The sequence below is a fragment of the Mizuhopecten yessoensis genome, unplaced genomic scaffold, assembly GCF_002113885.1.
Source record: "Mizuhopecten yessoensis strain PY_sf001 unplaced genomic scaffold, ASM211388v2 scaffold6087, whole genome shotgun sequence".
Lineage (NCBI taxonomy): Eukaryota > Metazoa > Mollusca > Bivalvia > Pectinida > Pectinidae > Mizuhopecten > Mizuhopecten yessoensis.
The window spans coordinates 39,130-63,108 of NW_018406373.1; the positions used below are offsets into that span (position 1 = coordinate 39,130).

At 35.5% G+C, this 23,979-nt stretch overlaps 2 protein-coding genes across 3 annotated transcripts in view; one reads left to right on the plus strand and one right to left on the minus strand.

Annotated features, from left to right (window-relative positions):
• The window catches only part of LOC110451489, a gene marked incomplete at its 5' end in the record, with an annotated part of 35,115 nt that extends 21,947 nt beyond the window's left edge, over positions 1-13,168 (plus strand). The window contains 3 exons of the mRNA XM_021499532.1: positions 5,140-5,256; positions 7,715-7,820; positions 9,760-13,168. Of these exons, the coding sequence (XP_021355207.1) occupies positions 5,140-5,256; positions 7,715-7,820; positions 9,760-9,920 (384 nt within the window). The remainder of the gene's footprint in view (positions 1-5,139; positions 5,257-7,714; positions 7,821-9,759) is intronic.
• Positions 13,169-23,127: 9,959 nt separating this feature from the next.
• LOC110451490 (dihydropyrimidine dehydrogenase [NADP(+)]-like) overlaps positions 23,128-23,979 on the minus strand; it is a 115,334-nt gene continuing 114,482 nt past the window's right edge. For both annotated transcript variants that reach the window (XM_021499533.1, XM_021499534.1), the window contains exon 23: positions 23,128-23,651. In XM_021499533.1, coding sequence (XP_021355208.1) covers positions 23,509-23,651 — 143 coding nt within the window. In that variant the 3' untranslated portion in view covers positions 23,128-23,508. The remainder of the gene's footprint in view (positions 23,652-23,979) is intronic.

The following is a 23,979-nucleotide window of genomic DNA, read 5'->3' on the forward strand; positions in this document are numbered from 1 at the left end:
TTTTGGCCCCGCCCCTCAGGCCCCTGGGGGCGTAGGACTAAACCGGCAACTATTTTTGTTGACCTTTGTCCATGGAAGGTCCCTGCAAAATTTCATTGCAATTGGTTCAGGGGTTTTGGAGAAGAAGATTTTTGAAATTTTAGTCAATTTGACCCCTTTTGGCCCCGCCCCTCAGGCCCCTGGGGGCGTAGGACTAAACCGGCAACTATTTTTGTTGACCTTTGTCCATGGAAGGTCCCTGCAAAATTTCATTGAAAATTTCATTCAGAAGTTGAAAATGTAAATTGTTTACGGACGCACGACGGACGACGGACGACGACGACGGACAAAAGGCGATCGCAATAGGTCACTTGAGACTTTGTCTCAGGTGACCTAAAAATGCTGTAGGTAATATAAATCCAGTGGAATATAATAAAAGTACCTGTAACACACACAGACCGGTTAGATCAGTGGCTAATGTCATAATGCCTTAATCATGTACCATACCTTGTTATTAGTTTGGCAGCTGCTAGTGTGTGCAGTTCTGTCATCACATTCCGTTCAGCTGATAGAGATTTTCATATGACTAAATTAAGACATCTATAATGCAAGAGTTGGAATAAGTAACTCAACAAAATTCAATAAATGTCACTAAAACACTGGTTAAGTACAACATACATACATTCATCAAGGGGAGATAATTTAGATTTCAACTCAATTCATTTAAGGATTAAATCTTGCTTTGGTCGATTTCATGGGGTGATGCATTGAGTTGGTCATTGAAACAAATTTAATGAACTGTAAAGCAGTTCATGTTGAATTTGTTTCAAGACCAACTCAATTCATCACCCTATGAAATCGACCAAAGCAAGATTCGATCCTTATAAATCAATCAACATGTTTTTTTAGCTTCGGACCAGGTGAGCTTATGCCATACCGCAGCGTTCGTCTTAAAACGCTACTTGTCCTGAACGGCCAAATATATTTTGACTAAATTTGGTCCAGAGCATCCTTCGGCCAAGGGGACTCAATTTTGTCGGTGGGTGTGGCCCCCCTAGGGGCAGAGGGGCGGGGCCAATTAGGGGAAATAGTGGTAAAACCTTTAAAATCCTTCTTCTACTGTACATGTAGGGATTAAAGTATTTTATCCTTATTTAGTCTGAAGCATCCTTGGGCCAAGGGGACTCAATTTTGTATAAACGGTGGGTGTGACCCCCCTAGGGGCAGAGGGATGGGGCCAAATAGGGGAAATAGAGGTAAAACCTTTAAAATCTTTCCTCTACTGTAGGGATTAAGGGATTTTATCCTAATTTAGTCTGAAGCCCCCTTGGGCCAAAGGGACTCAATTTTGTATAAACGGTGGGTGTGACCCCCCTAGGGGCAGAGGGGCGGGGACAAATAGGGGAAATAGAGGTAAAACCTTTAAAATCCTTCTTCTACTGTAGGGATTAAGGGATTTTATCCTTATTAAGTCTGAAGCCCCCTTGGGCCAAAGGTACTCAATTGTGTATAAACGGTGGGTGTGACCCCCCGAGGGGCAGAGGGGCGTGGACAAATAGGGGAAAAAGTGGAAAAACCTTTAAAATCTTTCCTCTACTGTAGAGATTAAGGGATTTTATCCTAATTTAGTCTGGAGCAACCTTGGGCCAAGGGGATTTTGTATAAACCGTGGGCATGGCCCCCTTGGGGGCAGAGGAGCAGGGCCTAATAGAGGAAAAATAGCAAATTCATCAAAAATTCTTCTTCTGCTGTAGGAATGACAGGATGTTGCCCAAATTTGGTATGAAGCATTATTCGGTGAAGGGGAACATATATTGTATATACGGTGTGCCTGACCCCCCTGGGGGCAGAGAGGCAGGCCCAATAAGGGATATGAAGGAATTGCTTTTTTTCTTCCATTGGGATGAAGTTATTTTGACTAAAATTGAACAGTAGCATCCTATTGGGAAGGTAAATCAATTTTGTATAAATAGTGAGTCTGACCTAGTATTTTATTTTTTAATTTAAAACCTGCTGAATATCATACAGGTTTATCAAAGGAGTGCAAGGAACAAAGTTGCAAGAAGAACTACATATAAATCTGTTTTGTTATGTCCCAATTTTCCTCTATTTCCCCTATTGGGCCTGACAATGCACCTTTTTACACAAATTAAATAAATTGAGGTTTTTTCCCCCCTAACCATGCTTCAGACCACATTTGGTTGAAATCCCTTCATTTGGACAGAAGGGAAAACATTTTTCTCTATTTCCCCTATTGGGCCCCGCTCATCTGACCCTGGGGGGGGGGCACATCTTCCATTTATAAATATTAAATTCCCTTTGCCCAAAGATTCTCTATTTCCCCTAATGGGCCCCACCCATCTGCCCGAGGGAAGGAGGTCCACACACCTCAGTTTATACAAAATTGATTCTTTTGTCCCTAAGCATGCTTCAGACGGCATTTGGTTTATATCCCTAGTAGAAGAAAAAAATCCTCTATTTCCCCTATTGGGCCCTGCCCCTATGCCCCCATGCCCCAGGAGAGAAGGGCCACACCCTCTGTTTATACAAACTTGAGGCTCCCTTACCCAAAGATGCTCTAGAACAAATTTGGGCAAAATCCTTTAGTTGGTTGAGAAGAAGCAGACTTTTTAAAGATTTACCTATTTTCACCCTATTTGGCCCCACCCCTCTGCCCCCAGGGGGACCATACCCTCCGTTTATACAAAACTGAGAACCCTTTGGCCAATGATGCTCCAGACCAAATTTGGTCAAATTCCTCTGAGCCGTTAAGGACAAGTAGCATTTTAAAGAAAAAACTAGACGCCGGATGCCGGATGCCGAACGCTGCGCCATGGCATACGCTCACTTAGCCCTTCGGGCCAGGTGAGCTAAAAATATAATCTGTCATTGAAAGACCATCATACAATTTCTAGGCCAGTCACAAGACTTGTCACTACCGCTAGCAACCGTGAGCTGATAATATTTTGTTGATTGATCGTTTTTAGCTGTTTGAACAATTTCTTGTGTTGCTTCAATAAAAAATGTAAAATCTCGTCAAGTGGTATCTTTGTTTATGTCAATAGTTATCTCCCTTCGCAAAAACATATTCGGGCAATGTTAATCTGGTAAAATTCATTGGCAAATGAAACGGGTTACATTTGGTAGTTGCATTGAGTCTCACTTGAGTAGAAATTGAAATATTATCAAATGAAGAAAATTAAGATTTGAGTCTCCTATAAATATTACAAGCTTTTTATATCAGTAATTTTGAACATAGTTTAGCAGGGTAGATCATTAGATGGTCACAAAGTGACCCATTTACATTGATTTGGTGCCTTAAGTCATCTGATGAGATTCAGACTGCTACTGTCAGATGCCCAAAGCTCTGTATATCAGTTCTACTCAAATTGTTGAACCTACAATGTTTATAGTGTTTTAATTTCTGTAAGACTGGATGTACCGGAAATAAAGAGGAGCTAACACATACCAGTATATTAACTGAATACCTAATGAAAAATGTAAAAAGAAACATCTTTATGTTTTTTAAAATATAGTGCCTGGGAGGTGTCATGAACATCTAAAGTACTCTGTGACTTACATAACGATAACAGAGTACATGTATTAGTAGTTTACATCATCTTTGATATTTAAATTCTCTCTTACCAATTATGATAACGAATAAGCATATGTCTACTTTAGCTTACTGTTGGATTTCTGATCATTATATACACACAAGCTTATTTTGGATCGTATTGACCCAGTTATATGAGAAATGTTAACTCAATTTTTGAACATTGTACATTTTTTTCACAATTTTTGTTTTTAGATGATTAAATAGTTTTTACTGTTAAATTCAATAATGATGAAACTATTTCATATTTTAGTTATTTTCTCATTATGCTAATTTATCTACAAACAACAAGCCCATGCAACAAGCCCATGCTGTATAACATATTTTTTTCCTATGTGCTGACCTGTCAGTGTTAATTGCGAACTTCAATCTTCAAATTTCATTAAGTTTTAAAATTGTTTTTCCCATTATGAGATTTTGCTTAAATTCTTATTATAAATCTAGTACAATTGCATTCCATATTCCTATGTTTACAAGGTAGACATCATTCTTGATTCATCAAGAAATCAGTCATACCCGGTAATCAAATATTTTGGTTTTGGTTATATGCCAACAATTTTATTAATTATGAACTTAAATTTTAAGATAATAAGTCTATATATTGGATTTAAGTCTTGATTTGTTTACCTCTGATCAATAAGTTTTTAAGATGTTTAATGACACAAAGTTATGTGATATGATTGTATTTCTATTTCTGAAGGAAAACAGAAAAAATAAATATTCTCCAACATTAACACTGTTTCTTACTCTTTCACTTTGCCTTGCATGATGATCTACACTCCAAACTAAAACTGAAAATATATAATGATGAATTACTATATATAATAATAAATAACATGCTTCTGATACTCTCTCAGAATAATATTTATCTTAATTGTTTCACAGATAAGTAATGTCTTATTTATGGAATAAGATAAGTAAACTTTTTGGAGTCTTCATTCACTGAATTTCACCCCTGAAGACACATTTGATCTCTTCCAATTCAAAGGTTGGCATATAGTTCATTATGAAATTTCAGGGGTGAATGAGTTAAATCAAAGTTACCCATCCCCTTCATGCTCTGTTATGACCTGCTAGATATATAATATCTATAAACTATCCCTCCATGTGGCTACCAGATAATGTGTGGTACAAGTATACACTTCAATAAAAGTTGTTTTTGTGGGAAAAAATGAAATTTTAGGGTAAAAAGATGTTTGTGTTGCTGCATTAATTGTAAAATAAGTCATGAACAGGATCAATGTTTTAAATCTAGAATTACCTGTCAGTACCATATTTTCCATGCACAGGGACTGTTATTGGAAAACGAATCTTAAAATGATATACATGTATATAGAGAAATTAAAAACCATAAGGAGAAGAAATCTTGAAAATGTATATATGGCAAATATTACTTAAACGGAAAAGTTAAAAGTCAGACCTCCAAAGATTCAATTCGCAAACTTGAGCAGAAACATAGTAACCTTATATATAAAGTAGAGTATTAGCATAGTAAGGTGACTTGTTTTCATGTGATGAGTAACAAGCATCCTTGTCTGATACCACAGGTCAACTCTAGATACCCACCCATAGGCAAATATACCCCTACACAGTCACCCCGACAGTTGCAGGAAGAGATTGACAAGATGGAAAATGAAATTAAGGCATTGCAAGACCGAAATGAGGTAATACTTTCAGATAAGCTGAAAGACTTTATACCGAGTCTAGACATACTTTCTGTTTTTCTCATTAAAAAATCTTGGGGTTGTTTTTTTCTCACTTTTATAAACACATTTAATTTGAAGTAGTAACATAACTTGATGAGTTTGGATCAGAATAGACTGTTCTTTATGTTTACTAATTATATATATAAGTACATAGATATGCTTACCTGGTACTTGTGTGGTTGCTAATGGATACATAAACAGTGCCTTAAATGGAATGGTTTGATCTGTTTAAATTTGAAATCGGTTTAATTTGCACTTAAAACTTCTAAAAGTAATCAGATGTCATGTTTAAACTAGTATGTGCATTAATTGGTGTTTTTGACAATTTAAATAATGGTTTGCTATGCAAAAACATTTACTTTACTAATCATGCTAAAAGGATTACTTACCTCCCTTCTAAGAAATCTTTCCATCTTGTTGTTTTCCTAACCCTGGCTTATTATGGCCTCCTTAACTTTGTGTTCTATGTTATGATGTGGTGTGTGTGTGTATGTGTGGGGGTGTGTTTGTGTGTGTGGGTCGGTGTGTGTGTGTGTGCGTATAGAATTGAAGAGGTATTGTTTTAATTGCTATTTTATTTCATAATTATTGGGTATCAGAACCTTGTAAGTATTACTTGTCCTTTCCTGGAATGGAAATGTTTTCTAAAACATGTTTTGAGTTAGCAGGTTTCTGTTAGAATTAAAATATACACCTTATTGTACACTATATATCTCTTGCTATAGTTTTGTTTTTAAATTAAAGAATACATAGGAAAAAACCCATCTAAACGATCAACATGTGCAGCGTGTAGTGAAGTATGAAGTGTGGTGTACGTGATATCAGAAAATAATTCTGTCATATTGTTTAAACATACCTTGTTTACTCTGATTGAAATTGACCACCTCTTCAGTCAAGTGTTACATTGCTGACAATAAACTGGTATCTAAGGGATATAAACAACTGCTGTCTTTAAGTAATAGATTTCAATACAGTTGTGTATTTGTATTTTAGTCCAGCCCACTTGTACTTTATTTCCTTTAAAAAGTTGAAAGAATGTTTTCGTTTTGATACGGAAACAGCCTATGAACGAAACAGTGTCACGTACACTGCCAACGTTTTTTTTTATGTAATGTTTCACAAAAAAAGTAACTATAAATTTTCAAGTGAGTTTTCTTTTTAGATTACATCAGTGAAATATGTCACAAAATTAATAGATGGTACATGTAACTGTTTCATTAATGTTTTCTTTTTCCTTGAATTAATTTGTTTAATATACTGATTACAAAATGTACTATGTAATATATTGTCTTTTATTTCCAACTTTACACAATTATGGTATGATTTTCTCTGTGTGGGCTTTATAACAAACTATTATGGTTCGGCTTCACACTAGACTGTCGTTCTGTTGGTAGTTATTCAGATGTTTTAAATGTAAGATAAAATCATGTGAATCTATTCTACATTTGTACATATATGTAGTAAAAACATAGGAGTGTGAACCTAGGTACATATATTTGAATGTGATTTGAAATATTGAAAGATATTGTTATAGATTTCCTTATAAGATTCTTTTTAAAATTTGGTTTAAAAAATTTGGTGACAAAAACAAAGATCGTGTTAATGAGATTCTTCCAGCTTAGAGCAGAGCAAATTACTGCTTAAACAGTATATTTATTGATTTTTTTATTGACGTTCTTTATTTGATTCAAAAAAAGGAAAGCCTTAATAAATCAATGATTATCAATGTTGTTATTGTTTTATTAGTACTTTTCATAGAATTGTTCCATAGAATTTTTATCTGAATTCTCTAACTCTGAAATAATGTCAGTTGATAAATGCATGTAAAAATTGGCGTAATTAAAAACAAAAATAATAGGGCCCTGTTGTTTCAAAGGTGATTTTATTTTTTATGTATCTTTAAAATACAACCATTAACCGAGTCAAAATTTTTTGATAGCAAAAACTTAAGAAGAGTGAAATTACATGTAAAATTGTGAGTTTCTAACTTGTATATTAACCAAATTTTTAGGGGTTGAAAAATGTCGTTAAACAGTGATTAGGCTGGTGGGTAATTATTTCAATTAATGTTATGTTTTTAAAATTAGGAATTGATTGTTGCCTTTTGTAGTCATTCAACTATTCTATCTCAACCACTTTGACTGGAGAATCATTAATTTTATCGTGGTATAGGGCTCATTGTCATAAAGTTGTGCAAGAATGTCACTGTCAATAAGTTTAAAACAGGACTTCAATATTCTCGTAACTTAATTGTTCTTAACCATAAAGAAACCCTTTGTGAAAGGTCATCACTACCATGATTAAAAAAGGGTGACATGAACGAATGTTCAATTTGGAAGTTAATTTTCTAACAACAAATAAAATCTGTTAAAAGACACAAGGAAATCACCAGTTTGTTTTGTTGTCAATTTTACAGGAGATAATTCACCATAAAAATGAGGAAAGACAGGCACTTGTAGCAGCCATCACAAGTCTAGGGAAAAGCCTATACGGGATTGACGAGATGAGATACCGGTCATCAGGTATGTTAATAGACATCTTCAGGTATTTTAATATACATCATCAAGTTTATGCTTATAGACAACATCAAGTTTATGTTCATAGATATCATCAAGTTTATGTTCATAGACATCATCAAGTCTGTATGCAGACCTGGGAACTGTCTGTTATAAAAGGGTATAGTCATATAACACAGATGGGAGAGTTTTTACTCTGTAGGGCTGGGAACTCTGTTATAGAAGGGTAACAAGGATGGGAGAGTTTTTACTCTGTAGGGCTGATAACTGTCTGATATAGAAGGGTAGGCATATAATACAGAGGGGAGTTTTTACTCTGTAGGGCTGGGAACTGTCTGTTATAAAAGGGTATAGTCATATGACACAGATGGGAGAGTTTTTACTCTTTAGGGCTGGGAACTCTGTTATAGAAGGGTAACAAGGATGGGAGAGTTTTTACTCTGTAGGGCTGATAACTGTCTGATATAGAGAGGTAGTCATATAACACAAAGTAGAGTTTTTACTCTGTAGGGCTGGTAACTGTCTGATAGAGAAGGGTAGTCATATAACACAGATGTGAGAGTTTTTACTCTGTAGGGCTGGAAACTGTCTGTTATAGAAGGGTAGGCATATAACACAGATGGGAGAGTTTTTAGTCTGTAGGGCTGGTAACTGTCTGTTATAAAAGGGTATAGTCATATGACACAGATGGGAGAGTTTTTACTCTTTAGGGCTGGGAACTCTGTTATAGAAGGGTAACAAGGATGGGAGAGTTTTTACTCTGTAGGGCTGATAACTGTCTGATATAGAGAGGTAGTCATATAACACAAAGGAGAGTTTTTACTCTGTAGGGCTGATAACTGTCTGTTATAGAAGGGTAGTCCTATAACACAGATGGGAGAGTTTTTACGCTGTAGGGCGGGGAACTGTCTGAAATAGAGAGGTAGTCATATAACACAGATGTGAGAGTTTTTACTCTGTAGGGCTGGTAGCTGTCTGTTATAGAAGGGTAGGCATATAATACAGAGGGGAGTTTTTACTCTGTAGGGCTGGGAACTCTGTTATAGAAGGGTAACAAGGATGGGAGAGTTTTTACTCTGTAGGGCTGGAAACTGTCTGTTATAGAAGGGTAGTCCTATAACACAGATGGGAGAGTTTTTACGCTGTAGGGCGGGGAACTGTCTGAAATAGAGAGGTAGTCATATAACACAGAGGAGAGTTTTTACTCTGTAGGGCTAGTAACTGTCTGTTATAGAAGGGTAGTCATATAATACAGATGGGAGAGTTTTTCCTCTGTAGGGCTGGTAACTGTCTGTTATAGAAGGGTAGTAATATAATACAGATGGGAGAGTTTTTACTCTGTAGGGCTGGTAACTGTCTGTTATAAAAGGGTATAGTCATATAACACAGATGGGAGAGTTTTTACTCTGTAGGGCTGATAACTGTCTGTTATAGAAGGGTAGGCATATAATACAGAGGAGAGTTTTTACTCTGTAGTGCTGGTAACTGTCTGTTATAGAAGGGTAGTCATATAAAACAGATGGGAGAGTTTTTACTCTGTAGGGCTGATAACTGTCTGATATAGAGAGGTAGTCATATAACACAGATGGGAGAGTTTTTACTCTGTAGGGCTGGTAACTGTCTGTTATAGAAGGGTAGTCATATAAAACAGATGGGAGAGGTTTTACTCTGTAGGGCTGGGAACTGTCTGATATAGAGAGGTAGTCATATAATACAGATGGGAGAGATTTTACTCTGTAGGGCTGGGAACTCTGTTATAGAGAGTAAATCATATAAAAAATAGCCCTATATTAATAATTGTTTGCAAATATGTCAATATTTCTGTAAGTTTAAGTCATTGATTGATGAAAAAAGTGTCATACAAATTATTACAATGCAAAACTTAGTCATTTCAATGTAGGTCTTATATTTATATATTGTATAATAATTGTTGTAAATGTCTTAGGTCGAGTTCACATGACTGAAGTGGTGGAAGAATCGCTCAAACATAGACTACCACTTCCTCAGCGATTTTTGGAGGATGCCGCTGACAAATGCAGGAATGCCAAAGGAATGGTAGACATTCAGAAATACCTCGACCTGATCAAGGCGCTGGTCATCACTTAATCAGTTGTTACCTTGGAAACCAGTCTCCATGGCAACAAACACTCATTGTTATTGAAGATCTGTGATATCTACACCTCCGTCCACTTCTCATGCAGCCCAGTTGAGGCCAACCTCACATCGTACTTTAAGTCCATAGTTAATTTATTTGAAATGTATGTAGCAAATTATATCAACTTTAGTCAGCATTTGTAGTGAAACTTTCAGCTAACTCAATGTTTTTGATGGAAAGCAAATAACTTCTGAAATCAGTGTTAAAGATAGGGTAGTGATGCTACTTCGTAATAGAATCTTATCAGATTTTCGTGCTAAAGGATAAGCATTTACCAAGTGATGTTTTCACATGAAGAACTTTTTTTTTTTTCTAGTTGAAAAAATATTGATATTGAACCATTTGTAGAAAAAAAAGACTTATAAAGAGCAAACACATTGTGACATTTCTGTAATTATTTCTGTATTGTGATGATACGATACAATTATTCACTAAACTTTAATATAATGACTACGATAATTCACTAAATTTACCATGGTGACACAACAATTTATCGTAAATATGCACTTTATCAATATTTGTGAAATTCTGTCATAACAGTGCTACTTTGTTTGTGTTTCGAAATTTACTCAAACTGAATTACGTCCAATGTTCTTGATGAAATCTATTATGATCATGTATTTAACATTTAACTGATATCCCTACATTTTATTTGAGGTGAATACTGTGATTCTTTACCTACAAATAAACACTAAGTCATCATAGGTATGCCAATTAGGAATTTTCCTACAGTATAGACATTATATAACAAGTTCAATATGAAAGGAAGCCAGAAACGTTTTTCAAAAAATTAAATATAAGACATTTTAGAATTATCAAATTGATATTAATGTGATGCAAATTATTGTTGTTATATAAATCTTCAAACGTTGATTGTGTTGGTGAGAGTTTGGATAGGAATTTGGTAAACTTTTTCGTAATTCATGTTTGAAATCGTTTATGTGGAAGGGAGACATTTTGTGTTTGCTCTTTTCATTTTTTCGATGAGCCCCTAAAGAGAATTATCATAACAAAATATGTTACACAGTATTTCGTAACATTTTCGACAGGTAGAAAATACTTTTAGTATTTATTGTAATAATAAGGTTACCAAGTCATTGAGGACATCATTGTAAGAAACTATGATCATACTAATTCACATTATTAACAAGACAAAATGACTCATAAATGCTAACCTTGTTATTGGTCAATGTATTGAAATGGCAAAAATATCAAATTGTTGTTTTCTCTACTACATGATGTTCTATTCTAACATGTATCTGCAGAAGGAGTTACTCAATTGCTTGCAAATAAAAAATTCAAATTTAAAATTTGGGTATCCTAGATTGTACTTTTCTTGCACCTGGGACAGGGATATATGAATGATACCTGTGCCAGTTTTGTCAGGGGTTTTATTGGTTTTAGGATATTTATTCTACACTGATATTTTGAATTTGAAATCTACACCTTTTTGAGCACGGATTATATTGTTTACATGAAAGCTTTTAAATGTGGATTTAGTGGTGCAGATCATATTGAGGCCCAAGACAGGATACCTGTTGTTTCCGAACTTATGAGGTGCAAGAAAAAATCAATTATCTGCAACTAATTAGCAAGATCAGGTTATTCCAGATAAAAATCTGTAACATCCCATCATTGGATGGCACCTCTGTTGGGGTTATATTACAGAATATTGACTGAGCTCGCTCATTTACATGAGTTCTGTGATTGATATTTATTTGTCGATATATATCATTATCATGTATGACATTGTGTTATGGTAGAAATCATTGTCTCCATCAATCATGCCCATTGATTTGGAAGGTAGATCATGGTGCCACTTAGATAACTATAATCAAAATACCTGGCCCTGTAGACAGCAGTTAATTACCTCCCCTTGTTTTAATAGATTTATTGCTGTACTAGATCAGTCATGTGATTATCACATGATCAGATGTTTTAACCCTTTCACCTCTATGTAATTTGAGTAGACTCTACCATGCATTTATCTGGATGAGTCCATTATGGTCTACAGTAGTAAAAGGGTTCTTAATAGAAGATCTATTATTGTACTGGAACAGTTATCTTACATTGTGAACTTTTGCTGGATTACAAGTTTATATCCCTATCAATATGTTAATTTTTTTATTTCTGATTATGTCAGTTACCTCCCCTTATCAGGAGGGGACTTAGTGTTACAATGGGTCAGTTTTGTAAGATCACATGTTTAAATAGAAATCATATTTCAGTACTACAGCAGTTATGTCCTCTGATTACAAGGTTAAATAGAAAAAAATAATGCTGTATTTGACAGGTAATTATAAGTCCATTTATCAGAATGATGCACTGCATCTTCAAATAAGTGAAAATTAAAAAATCAACTTTTAACAGATGATAATTCAATTTCATAACATTATTTAAACAATTTCTATGTTCAAGCAGTATCAGAACCCATAGCAATGAATTGATGTATTTTTAGCTGATATCCGGAGATAGCCAGAGTAATTACCGTTCCTTTAATTTAGTTGCTCGGGATTTGCTGGTCTGCTTCCGTTTATTGCAATCCAAACAGTTGGACCAGTTGGACCAGATTTAATCATTTATGAAATAAGGAGGAACCTAGTAATTTGATGTTGTTTTCTGACGAGCCTCAGCACTTTATTCACATTAAGACTTTCAAGGCCTGCATTAACATTTGCAGGTCGACTAGTTTTACTCCTAAAATAGTACATTTAAAATAAACATTCGACAAACCGGTTGGTCCGCATAAACGAACAGAAAGAAAATGTGAAGCCTCAATATGCTGTAGCTTTTAAAAAAAAAAACTAAAAACAAAATATGGAAAATCGTGTCAAAATTCTAGCTTCTAAGTTTTCCACATCTGATTTGACTCTCCATTTAAGCTGACCATTTTAAGTTTTGATTATAATGCAAATTTACATTTCATAAGGGGTCATTATTAAGGTCACTTTAAGTTAATGTTTATTATGTTCTTTAGTCTGCAAGTGACTATGTTGGTCTCATATAATTTTCATGATACTCATTGTGATAGGCTTCATGTGTTTAGTCTGTTAAAGTACTTTTTACTAAGTTCTGTTTAATACACTACTTACTAGCTATACATATACTGGATGTTTTAATTTATATTTGTTTAACATCATCTAGAAAGGTCTGTGATATTTACATCGAAATATTAACCAATTAATAAAGATTTAGATTTGTCAGTGGTGTATGTGTGTTATTTTTCACGGAATATTTGGTTTGGTTTATGTTGTTTCAACATCCTAATAAAATTCAAGTTCATACCAACCTTTAAGGATGTGTTTCTATGTGTGTAGCATGCTTGCTTGTATGTATGTGTGCAGGAGGAATGGTATATGTGTGTAGCATGCTTGCTTGTATGTATGTGTGCAGGAGGAATTGTATATGTGTATAGCATGCTTGCTTGTATGTATGTGTGCAGGAGGAATGGTATATGTGTGTAGCATGCCTTCTTGTAATAGCACGGATCTGATTTTAGAGTGCTATATATATATATATATATATATACCAAACTGAAATACCACGCTGAAGACACTCAGCACAGTATATTCCACCTGGTCACATTTTACTTACAACAGGTAAACCAGCTGCTGTTGTTTCTCTAAATGCTGAACTATAAGCAGGAAATAACAACCACTTTTTTATGGACTTCAGTATGTCCCGGCCTTGGGACAGAACCCACTGCATTCCTCACTTGGGAAAATGATCAACACTTGGGCCAAAAGTGAGGTTTAGGATACAACAAAAGGCCTACGCCCTTTAACAGTAACCCAAGTTATAACATAGTATTGTTTGTTCATCAGTTGGTGGAAAAGATTTTTGAAACATTGGTAAGCTTTCCCTTTGGAGCCCATTTAACACTCACATCCACCAGGGACGATAAATATTACCAAGTTTGAAAGAAATCCATTCACCATTCACCAAACTTAAAGATGACAGAGGATGGACGACGAAGAACAAAATGATTGCGATAGGTCACTTGAGCCCAAATGTCGCAATAGAAACCGCAAACTTTTTTTGTCACTTTTCTGTTTCCAAGAATAGGCACAAAACCAAATCCAAAATTCTGCAGTTCCCATATTAGCTGTCTCTTACATACATGCAAAAGGGGTAACAGAAGATGTGTTCAGTCCCCAAACATCTGTGATTCTACTCGATGAAATATTCACTATGTCCATCTGCAGTAAAACATTTTACTGCAAATTTACAACAAATTTACTGTTTATAATATTATAAAACAAGAGGCCCAAGGGCCTTAGCGGTCACCTGAATTATATCATAGGTACTGGTAGCTCAATTTCATTATTGAGATGTGATGTGGAAATCAACATGTAAACAAAGTGAAATACAATACTTGTCATATGTCACCATAGGATAAGAACTCTAACAAGAATACCGCGGGGAGGAACAATATACGCCCGTCGAATGCCATATAGTGTTATATACTTTCTTACATTGAAATAAGATCTGCATCATTCAAAGAGTGGTTAGCTGACGTGCTATAAAAATGTAGTAGAAAATCTCCGGAATAAAAAATCAAATACAGAAATGAACAAAGGGCAATAACTTTTGCAAAAATCGTTGAATCAAAATTCTATTCAAGGAAACACAACAACAAATCATGATTATTGAGCCTACTAAGTTTCAAAGAGATCTGTTGAAAACTGTAGGAGGGGATTGCCGGACAAAAATCAAATACTGAAATGAACAAAGGGCAATGACTTTTGGAAAAATTGTCGAATCAAAATTCTTTTAGGGGAGACACAACTTCATATCATGATTATAATGTACACCAAGTTTCAAAGAGATCGGTCGAAAAATGTAGGAGGAGATTGCCGGACAAACAAAAGTTTACGCCGGACGGACGGACAACGCCATACCATAATACTCCCGTCAAATTTGACAGGCGTATAAAAACTATTCAAATACATTATTTTGCTATTGAGAAATATAATATCTATTGTTATTTAGCCAATTTTCCTCTCTTGCCAACCCCTGGGATAGGACAGGATCTTAGTTTCTGATACTATTTTATATCAATTTCATTATAACTATTTCAACCAAGTTTGAATTATTTCTGGCTGAAAATGGACAAGATCTGGTCAGAAGTGCTATTTCCCTATATAAACCAAGGAGAACAGATGACCAAAGGGTAATATAACTAACAGTTTATATAATGCAACTTATATAAGGGCATTTCCATCCCAAATAGGAAATTTGAATCTTCTACCATCTGATCATGAGTGCAGAGGTTTTTTAAATATCAGCCATTTTCCCCTTTTTGGCCCATTAACCCCTCCAGCCCCTGGGGCAAGGCTAGATCTTATTTTTTCAAATTGATAATGCACCTAAGGACCTTTCTATCCATGAAGAGTAATTTGTTTGGAGTCTGATGAAGAAGATTTTTTTTAACTTTTTAACCATTTACCCCATTCGGGCCCCACCCCTTCAGCCCCTGGGGATGGGGCAGGATCTGATTTGCTCATACCATCTAATTGCCATCTGGCATCATAATCATTCTAAGTATTAATAATTTCCAGCTAAAAATTGACAAAATATACCCAAAAGTGTTATTTCCCTATATAAACTATAGTAAACTTGACCCCCTCCCCAAGGGAGAATGGATAGCCCGAGATAGTGAAATTTACAATTTACATAAACCCCTTGATGATCTTTCCAAATCCATGCAGAGAAATTGACTGCAGGACCTCTGAGTCTGGAGAAGAAGATTTTTAAAAGATTGATTAAGTTTCCCTTTGGGGCCCCACCCTGGCCCCTGGGTTTGGGGTAGGAATACCAATTTTACAATTTTGTAGCCTCATCTACCAAGGATAATTCTGACCAAGTTTGAAAAAAAAAAGATCTTCTGGTTCTTGAGAAGAAGTCGAAAATGTAAAAAGTTAACGCACGACGGATGACGGACGCCAACGGACAAAATGCAATCAGATTAGGTCACTTGACCAAAGCTCGGGTGATCTAAAAAAATATATAAAATGTCCTGATCACATTATTGCCAATATTAACAATGGGACACACAATTCTGAACCTAACATTCTGATACCATGGTACTTTTTGTCTTTGTATGTTTATGTAGTCCTAGAAAATACTTTGCAAAATGGGATATCCACATTTAAATTACAAACTGATAATCCCAAACTTTCATATTGGGGTCCATAATGAACTCTTCTATCTAACAAAACAAGATAACTTCAAATTAAACTGGCAGTTACTTTATTCAAATGGATTAGCTACTTGTAAATCATTAGAAAACATTTATTAAATCAACAATACATAACTTAAGGCTATATGCTACGTAAGTGTGACATGTATCCACATTTCAAAACAGTTCCATGCCTGGAAAATGTAAAATATTTTGAATGGTTAAGTTCTGACATCTTTAGATATTTAACAATACTGTACACTCAGGTTTTCTTCCAACTATCAAACTAATTAAAGATGTAGGGGATAACACTAACACGAATTACCAGCAATTTAATGTGAAATGTAGCATATATATCCTCAACTCTTAACACAAATAACAGGTAAAAATTGAAAGGTAGCATTTCAACAATCAAAAACATCTTTTACATTTATCATGGGACAGGATGTAGCTACGTGGTATATCGATCAAAGCATCACACAAATATATGACCAAAATCAGCAATACATCTACTTACCAGAGATGGTGTCAAAGCCACCCTATGCTCGCCTGTTTAAAAAATTATCGCCTTTAAAGATTTTTTAGTAAAATTGTAAAGTTCCAAACAGGTGAAAAAATTTCAAAACTTGAAATATTTTTTTAATTTTTACTTCACTACATCAATATTATACCCCACAGGAACCTCCATGCCAAATATCAGCATCCTAGTACACATTTAATGAATTACAAGCTTCTAAATAACTTGCAGGTAAAACTTTAAAATGTTCTCGCTGACGCTCCCTCCAGGGGTATCGCTATAGCTCTCTGTTCTTCGAACAGGCGAGGTAAAAACGTAAAATAAAGGAAATGGGGAACATAGGTGTGAGTTAATGATGTAAATTTAAACAAATTAACCTGACAGAACTATGTCAAATAAGTAAACCCAGAACAATCTTGCACTACTGGCAAATGTACCCGTTAATTGCCCATTAAAAAACCCATTAATTTTATACCCATTAATAATGTACCGAATAATGGGTGCAAATTAATGGTCAAATTCCATTATTTTTAATTCATAAGATGCACAACGCATACAAAAAGAAAGTGTCAGTTAACTAAAAAATGATGTTCAGATTAATGCCTAAATGACGTTTTTTTTTATTATACCAGTAAGATTATTTCAATACACTTCATATATGATACAACATACGACTGATATAAATATAAACATCAAACTATATAGTGCGAGTACCTGGGGTTAAGACACTGAAATATAATTTCAACTGACTAGTGTTTATAAGTACTACATGAACAATTCTCAATACAAAAAAATATAAGTACCGTTATATGTATATCACGTTTTCATTGTGCAATATTTAACAAGAGGCTCAGAGGGCCTGTATCGCTCACCTGGATATCTAAGCAATTATGACAAAATATTCTCCAAAGGAGATACAAGGGAATATGTAGCATATCTGTATTAGATTTTTCATGCCAAGCAATTTGATGTATGGTTATGGGGTGGGGATATTAACTGTTTCCAATCGGTGACTCGGAAACTAGGTCCCTAGGGTTGTGACCAGACCCTGGGGTCAATTCTTATATCATGACTGCATTCGTCTCTTTATGCCCAACAATTGAATATATAGTTTTGGGGTGGGGATCTAAACCACTTCAAAGTTATGACCCAGGGATTAAGTCTCCAAGGGGGGGGGGGGGGCTGACCTTAAGGCCATCCTTGAAGTATATGTGCATTTATCTCTTTATACTCAGCAATTGTATATATGGTTATAGGGTGGGGATCTCAACTGTTTCCAAGCTGTGACTAAGAAACTAGGTCCGTAGGGGTTCAGTCAGATCCCAGGGTCTATTCTAATACCATGACTGCATTTGTCTCTTTATGCCCAGCATTTGTATACATAGTTTTGGGGTGGGGATCTCAACCGTTTTAAAGTTATGGGTCAGGGAGTATGTCTCCAAGGGTGGGGCTAAACCCTAGGGCCATCCTGGAAGCAAATGTGCATTCTTCTCTTTATACTCAGCAATTGTATATATGGTTATACAGTGGGGATCTCAACCAAGTAATACACTTTTTTTGACCCCACTCCTTAGCCCCTGGGGGTCAGCCACACTATTTGTATAATTTTGAATCCCTGCCTCCTATGAATGCTTCCAACCAAATATGATTGATATCCATGGCATATAGTTCTACAGAAGAAGTCGTTTGTAGCAATATAGCCAAATTGCCCCCTTTTGGCCCCGCCCCTCAGCACCCTGGAGGGTCAGCCCCACCATGTGTACAATTTTGAATCACCACTACCTAGGGATGCTTCCAGTCGAATATGGTTGATATCCATTACTTAGTTCCAGAGAAGAAGTCGCTTAAAGAAATATAGCCAAGTAACCCTTTTTGGCCCCTGCCCCTCAGCCCCCTTGGAGGTCAGCCACACCATTTGAACAATGTTGAATCCCTGCCTCCCATCAATGCTTTTGATCAAATATGATTGATATCCAGTGCATAGTTCTACAGAGGAAGTCGTTTGTAGCAATATAGCCAAATTGCCCCCTTTTGGCCCCGCCCCTCAGCACCCTGGGGGGTCAGCCCACCATTTGTATAATTTTGAATCACCACCACCTAGGGATGCTTCCAATCCAATATGGTTGATACCCATCACTTAGTTCCAGAGAAGAAGTCACTTAAAGCAATATAGCCAAATTGCCCCCTTTTGCCCCCGCCCCTCAGCCCCCTTTGGGGGTCAGCCACACAATTTGTACAATTTTTAATCCCCATCACCTAGGGATGCTTCCAGTCAAATTTAGTTAAATTCCAATCAGTGGTTAAGAAGAAGAAGTTGTTTAAAGCAATTGTTGTTGTACAGACGACGGACGGACGATGGACGCCATGGTAAGGCATAAGCTCACCTTGGTCCTTCGGACCAGGTGAACTAATAACTATATCATATAACACAAATGATTAAGTTTCAAAAATGACTAGCACCATTATTTATGTTATTCATATCCTTTAGATACACATGTTATCTCCTAAGTAAACAACATTTGTTGATATTTCATAGTTAAAACTTAATTTTTGTTCTAAAAAATTAAATCTACTGATATCAAACCATTAATACTTTGATTTAAAAAAAAAACTTTTCTCCACTAAATAGCAAAGAAAAGAACACTATAATTATCTATGTCAGAATTGCTGATGTCTATATAAACTAATATGGTTAATCCTTTCACCACTGTAGACCATAATAGTAACATAGGGGTGATAGGGTTACTAGTCCTACACATTAATGGTAAACAACAATCCCTCCCATACTGTGGTCCCCACCAACAATATAACTGAATAAGATAAAAGCTTGTGTAAGCTGGATAACAAGTTATCTGGAGTATTTATTGACAGGATGTGATAACAAGATTTACCATAACACTGACCACATATCTGTTTACAATCTATTGAAAGACGGCATCAATTAAAGGGACACAATTCTTGCAGAGTGAGACTTGTAAACGACCTGGTATTGGCCAGTTCTATTTACAAGCTGGATATTCACATGAAACAGTGTGAGGAGATTCCAAGCATTCACACGATAATCACTGCTTCTAACTCAAAATTGTGTCAGTAAATAGATTGTACACATCTTGAAATTATAGTTACCTGGTAGGGTCACTGTCTTAAACAATATTTCAAAAACTTTTCCCTTTGTTTCTCAATTCTTAAGCCATACATGAATTTTAAAAAGTGTAGGCTGAACAACATAAGTGTTAATCAACTGGTACAAGGTTATCGCCTGTTTACAAGTGAACAACATAAGCGTTAATCAGCTGGTACAAGGTTATCGCCTGTTTACAAGTGAACAACCGGAATTTATAATTCTAACATTTTTGAAATACTATAAAATAAAATTTGGGTAAAGGGTTATAAACAAAGCAGTATGAATGTTGTACATTGATCATTACCAAAGTGTCACTCACACAAATTCCTGTTACCCTGTTTTGTTTGTTGTAAATATTGTTGAGGACTCAAAAATTGTAAAGAATTTGAAAAGATAGAAATCCAAAATCTTGTGAATGTTACTTGTATCATTTCTGTCCAACTTAAGTTGTACATGATACTTCACAGTCATGACATTCATTCTGGAACCTATTTATTTTTCATATGATTTTTTGATAATGATAGGTACATGTACATTTATATCTATATCTTTGATTCTCAGAATAAACAAGAGGTCCAATGGGCCTGCATCGCTCACCTGGTATTAATCTCACAATTGTAACTTTAAAAGAGGACTAAAATAAAGCTACAGGCAAAATATCAGTGTCTTGACTTAATGTCATCCAGAAGAACCTGTTAAAGGATTAATACACATTTAAACCCTGTGACCTTAAAAGTCAAACATGGACATTAAGTTGAAAAAACTTTATAGCCCTTCATCCCAGAATGCAAGTTGCCAAATATCACCACCTTATATCTTTTGTTTATTGAGAAGATGACTTTTAAAGATTTATGCACTATGGACTAGATATGACCATGAAAGTGTGTCAAGTTCATTCACATCTGTAAGCACCCTGTAGACTTTAGTTTTTCAGAAGAAGTCATTTGAAGATTTCAACATATTTGACCCCTGTGACCTTTCATATGGGCAAAGGGCATTCATTTGAACAAACTTTGCAGCCCTTTATCCCTGCATGCTACTGGCAAAATATCGTCACCCTGGACCTTTTGGCAATTCAGAAGAAGACGTTTAAAGGTTTTCAAGACAATTGACCCCTGTGACCTTGAATGAGTGAAGGTCATTCATTACAGCAAATTTGGTAGCCCTTAATGCCAACATCCTTCTGGCCAAATATCATCACCCTGGACGACAGAAGAAGTCGTTAAAAGGTTTTTAAGACAATTGACCCCTGTGACCTTGAATATGAGTGAAGGTCATTCATTTGAACAAACTTAATAGCCCTTCATGCCAACATCCTTCTGGCCAAATATCAGCACCCTGGACATTTTGGTTATACAGAAGGTGTTATATTTCAACATATATGACCCCTGTGACCTTGAATATGTGCATAGGTCATTCATTTGAACAAATTTGTAAGCCCTTTATCCAAGCATGCTACTGGACAAATATCAACACCATAGGCCTCTTGGTTATTTAGAAGAAGTTGTTTTAAGTTTAAACATATTTGACCCCCCTGTGACCTTGAATATGGGCGAAGGTCAATTATTTGAACAAACTTGGTAGTGCTTCATCCCAACATCCTTCTGACCAAATATCATCACCCTGGACCTTTTACAGAAGAAGTTGTTGGAAGGTTTTTAAGACAATTGACCCCTGTGAACTTGAATATGGGCGAAGATCATTCATTTGAACAAACTTCAACAATAAAGGGTTAACAAGTCTGTTCAAATGAATGACCTTCGCCCATATTCAAGGTCACAGGGGTCAAATATGTTGAAATATCTAAACAACTTCTTCTGAATAACCAAAAGCTTTGGGCTGATGATATTTGGTTAGTAGCATTTAGGAATGAAGGGGTACCAAGTTGTTTAAAAGTTTTAAAACATATTTGACCCCCCTGTGACCTTGAATATGGGCGAAGATCATTCATTTGAACAAACTTGGTAGCCCTTCATCCCAGCATGCTACTGGTAAACAAGAGGCCCAATGGGCCTGAATCGCTCGCCTGGTATTTATCTCACACTTGTAATCTTAAAAGTGGACTAATATACAGCTACAGGCAAAATATCTGTGTTCGATCCATTTGAATCTGTTAAATGATTTAAACATATGACGCCTGCGACCTTGGAAGTTTAAAGCCTTCCATCCCGGCATATTTCTGGCTAAATCTCATTACCCTGGACCTTTTGAATATTCAGAACAAGTCATTTAAAGATTTAAACATATTTGATCCCTGTGACCTTGAATATGATCAAAGGTCATTCATTTGAACAAACTTGGTGGTCCCAACATGTTACTGGCCAAATATCATCATCCAAGGCCTTTTAGTTATTGAGAAGAAGTTGTTAAAAGTTTTTAAACATATTTGACCCCTGTGACCTTTAAAATAGATGAAGGTAATTCATTTGAATAAACTTGGTAGTCCTTCATTCCAGCATGTTACTGGCCAAATGTCATTAGCCTATGCCTTTTGGATATTTAGGAGAAGTTAGTTAAAGGTTTTAAACATATTTGACCCCTGTGACCTTGAAAATAGGTGAAGGTCGTTTGTTTGAACAAACTTGGTAGCCCTTCATCCCAGCATGTTACTGGCCAAATATCATTATCCTAGGCTTCTTGGTTATTCAGAAGAAGTTGTTTAAAGGTTTTAAACATATTTGACCCCTGTGACCTTGAATATAAGTCAAGGTCATTCATTTGAAAAAACTCTGTAGCCCTCTATTACAGCATGCTACTGGTCAAATAACATCATCCTAGGCCTCTTGGGTATTGAGAAGAAGTTGTTTAAGGTCATTGGAGTGTATTGATAAACAGAAAAAGGAAGTACATCCCTAGTTGAAAATCCAATGTAGGGAGACAGTATCACAATTTCCGCAAATTCTGGTGTTTAATATTAAATTGATGAATAGTGTATGTTTATTATTGACAGAACAGTGTGTTCTCTCAATATTAAAGTATTTCAAAGCAATCCAGGCATTAATTCAGGTTTTTTTTATCAATGGGTCACATGTGTCAATTTTTCTGTACTTCAGGAAACCAGCTACCTATTTCACTACTGTGAAGTTTTTCAAGAACGATAACTCTTACCTGCAATTACTATGTGTATATGGTTTTATTATAAAATGTCAATTTTTATATCTTGTATAGAGAATAAATTTTACACAATTTCAGCATTTATTAAATTGATATACATTAATGCAATACTAAAATATGTCAGTATCATTTTTATTGACATTATTTTGTAAAAATATTGTGTCTTCCATTTTTTTTTTCAAAATTCACTCCTTTTTACATAAATTTCCATTAAAAATCCTGAAAATTCTGATAACCTATATTTTTTTTGTGGCATAAAATTTTCTTTACTTTAAAGCAATATAACTAAAAAACTTTGTGCCAGGTGATCTAAAAATCATCAGCCTGGGTCTCTTGGTTATTGATAAGAAGTTGTTTAAAGTAAAAAGTTGACGACGGACGGCCAACAGCCCAGGTGAGATAAAAAGACATTGAAAGATGCTGTTTTGTTCTGATTAATAAAATGATCAGGCTGCAATTTAGTTTTTGTGATCACAAAACACTTTTGTTTATAACAATCTTGTCCAAATGTTTTAGAGATTTTTCACTCCTGGTCGATAATGCCCACAATTGGCTGAGATTGTCCCCACGAGGCAGAAGTATGTGTGTGAGCGGGCACACTCCCTAGTTAGTCTCCAGGAGGACCCCAGGCATGGTGTTGAAACCTGTGTTGAGGGGGATCCCTCGTTTTGGTATGTAGGGTGCTGTACGCTTCACCATGGTGATACAATCAATGATGGGACACACAGACAGACACAGCGTACAGCCTGAAGATGAATACAAAATATACACCTAAATTATATAGTGAAACACAGAAAACCTATCTCTTATGAAATACACTTCAGGCCTTAACCAGTGTACTACATGTAATGAAATGTATGGCCTGTAAACAGTTGAGAATTAATGAACAAAGTCTCAGAAATAGCTTACATTTCAACAGCCTATGGGAATTCAATCATATTTAAGAACAATTATTTTGCCAGTCTAAATTGAAGAAGTGACTCTTAGCAATGTTCACAGATCACATTCCTCTTTGACGGAGGGAATGACCTTCACTGCATTTTGGAAAACACGCATCAGGTTTAAATATTCAAG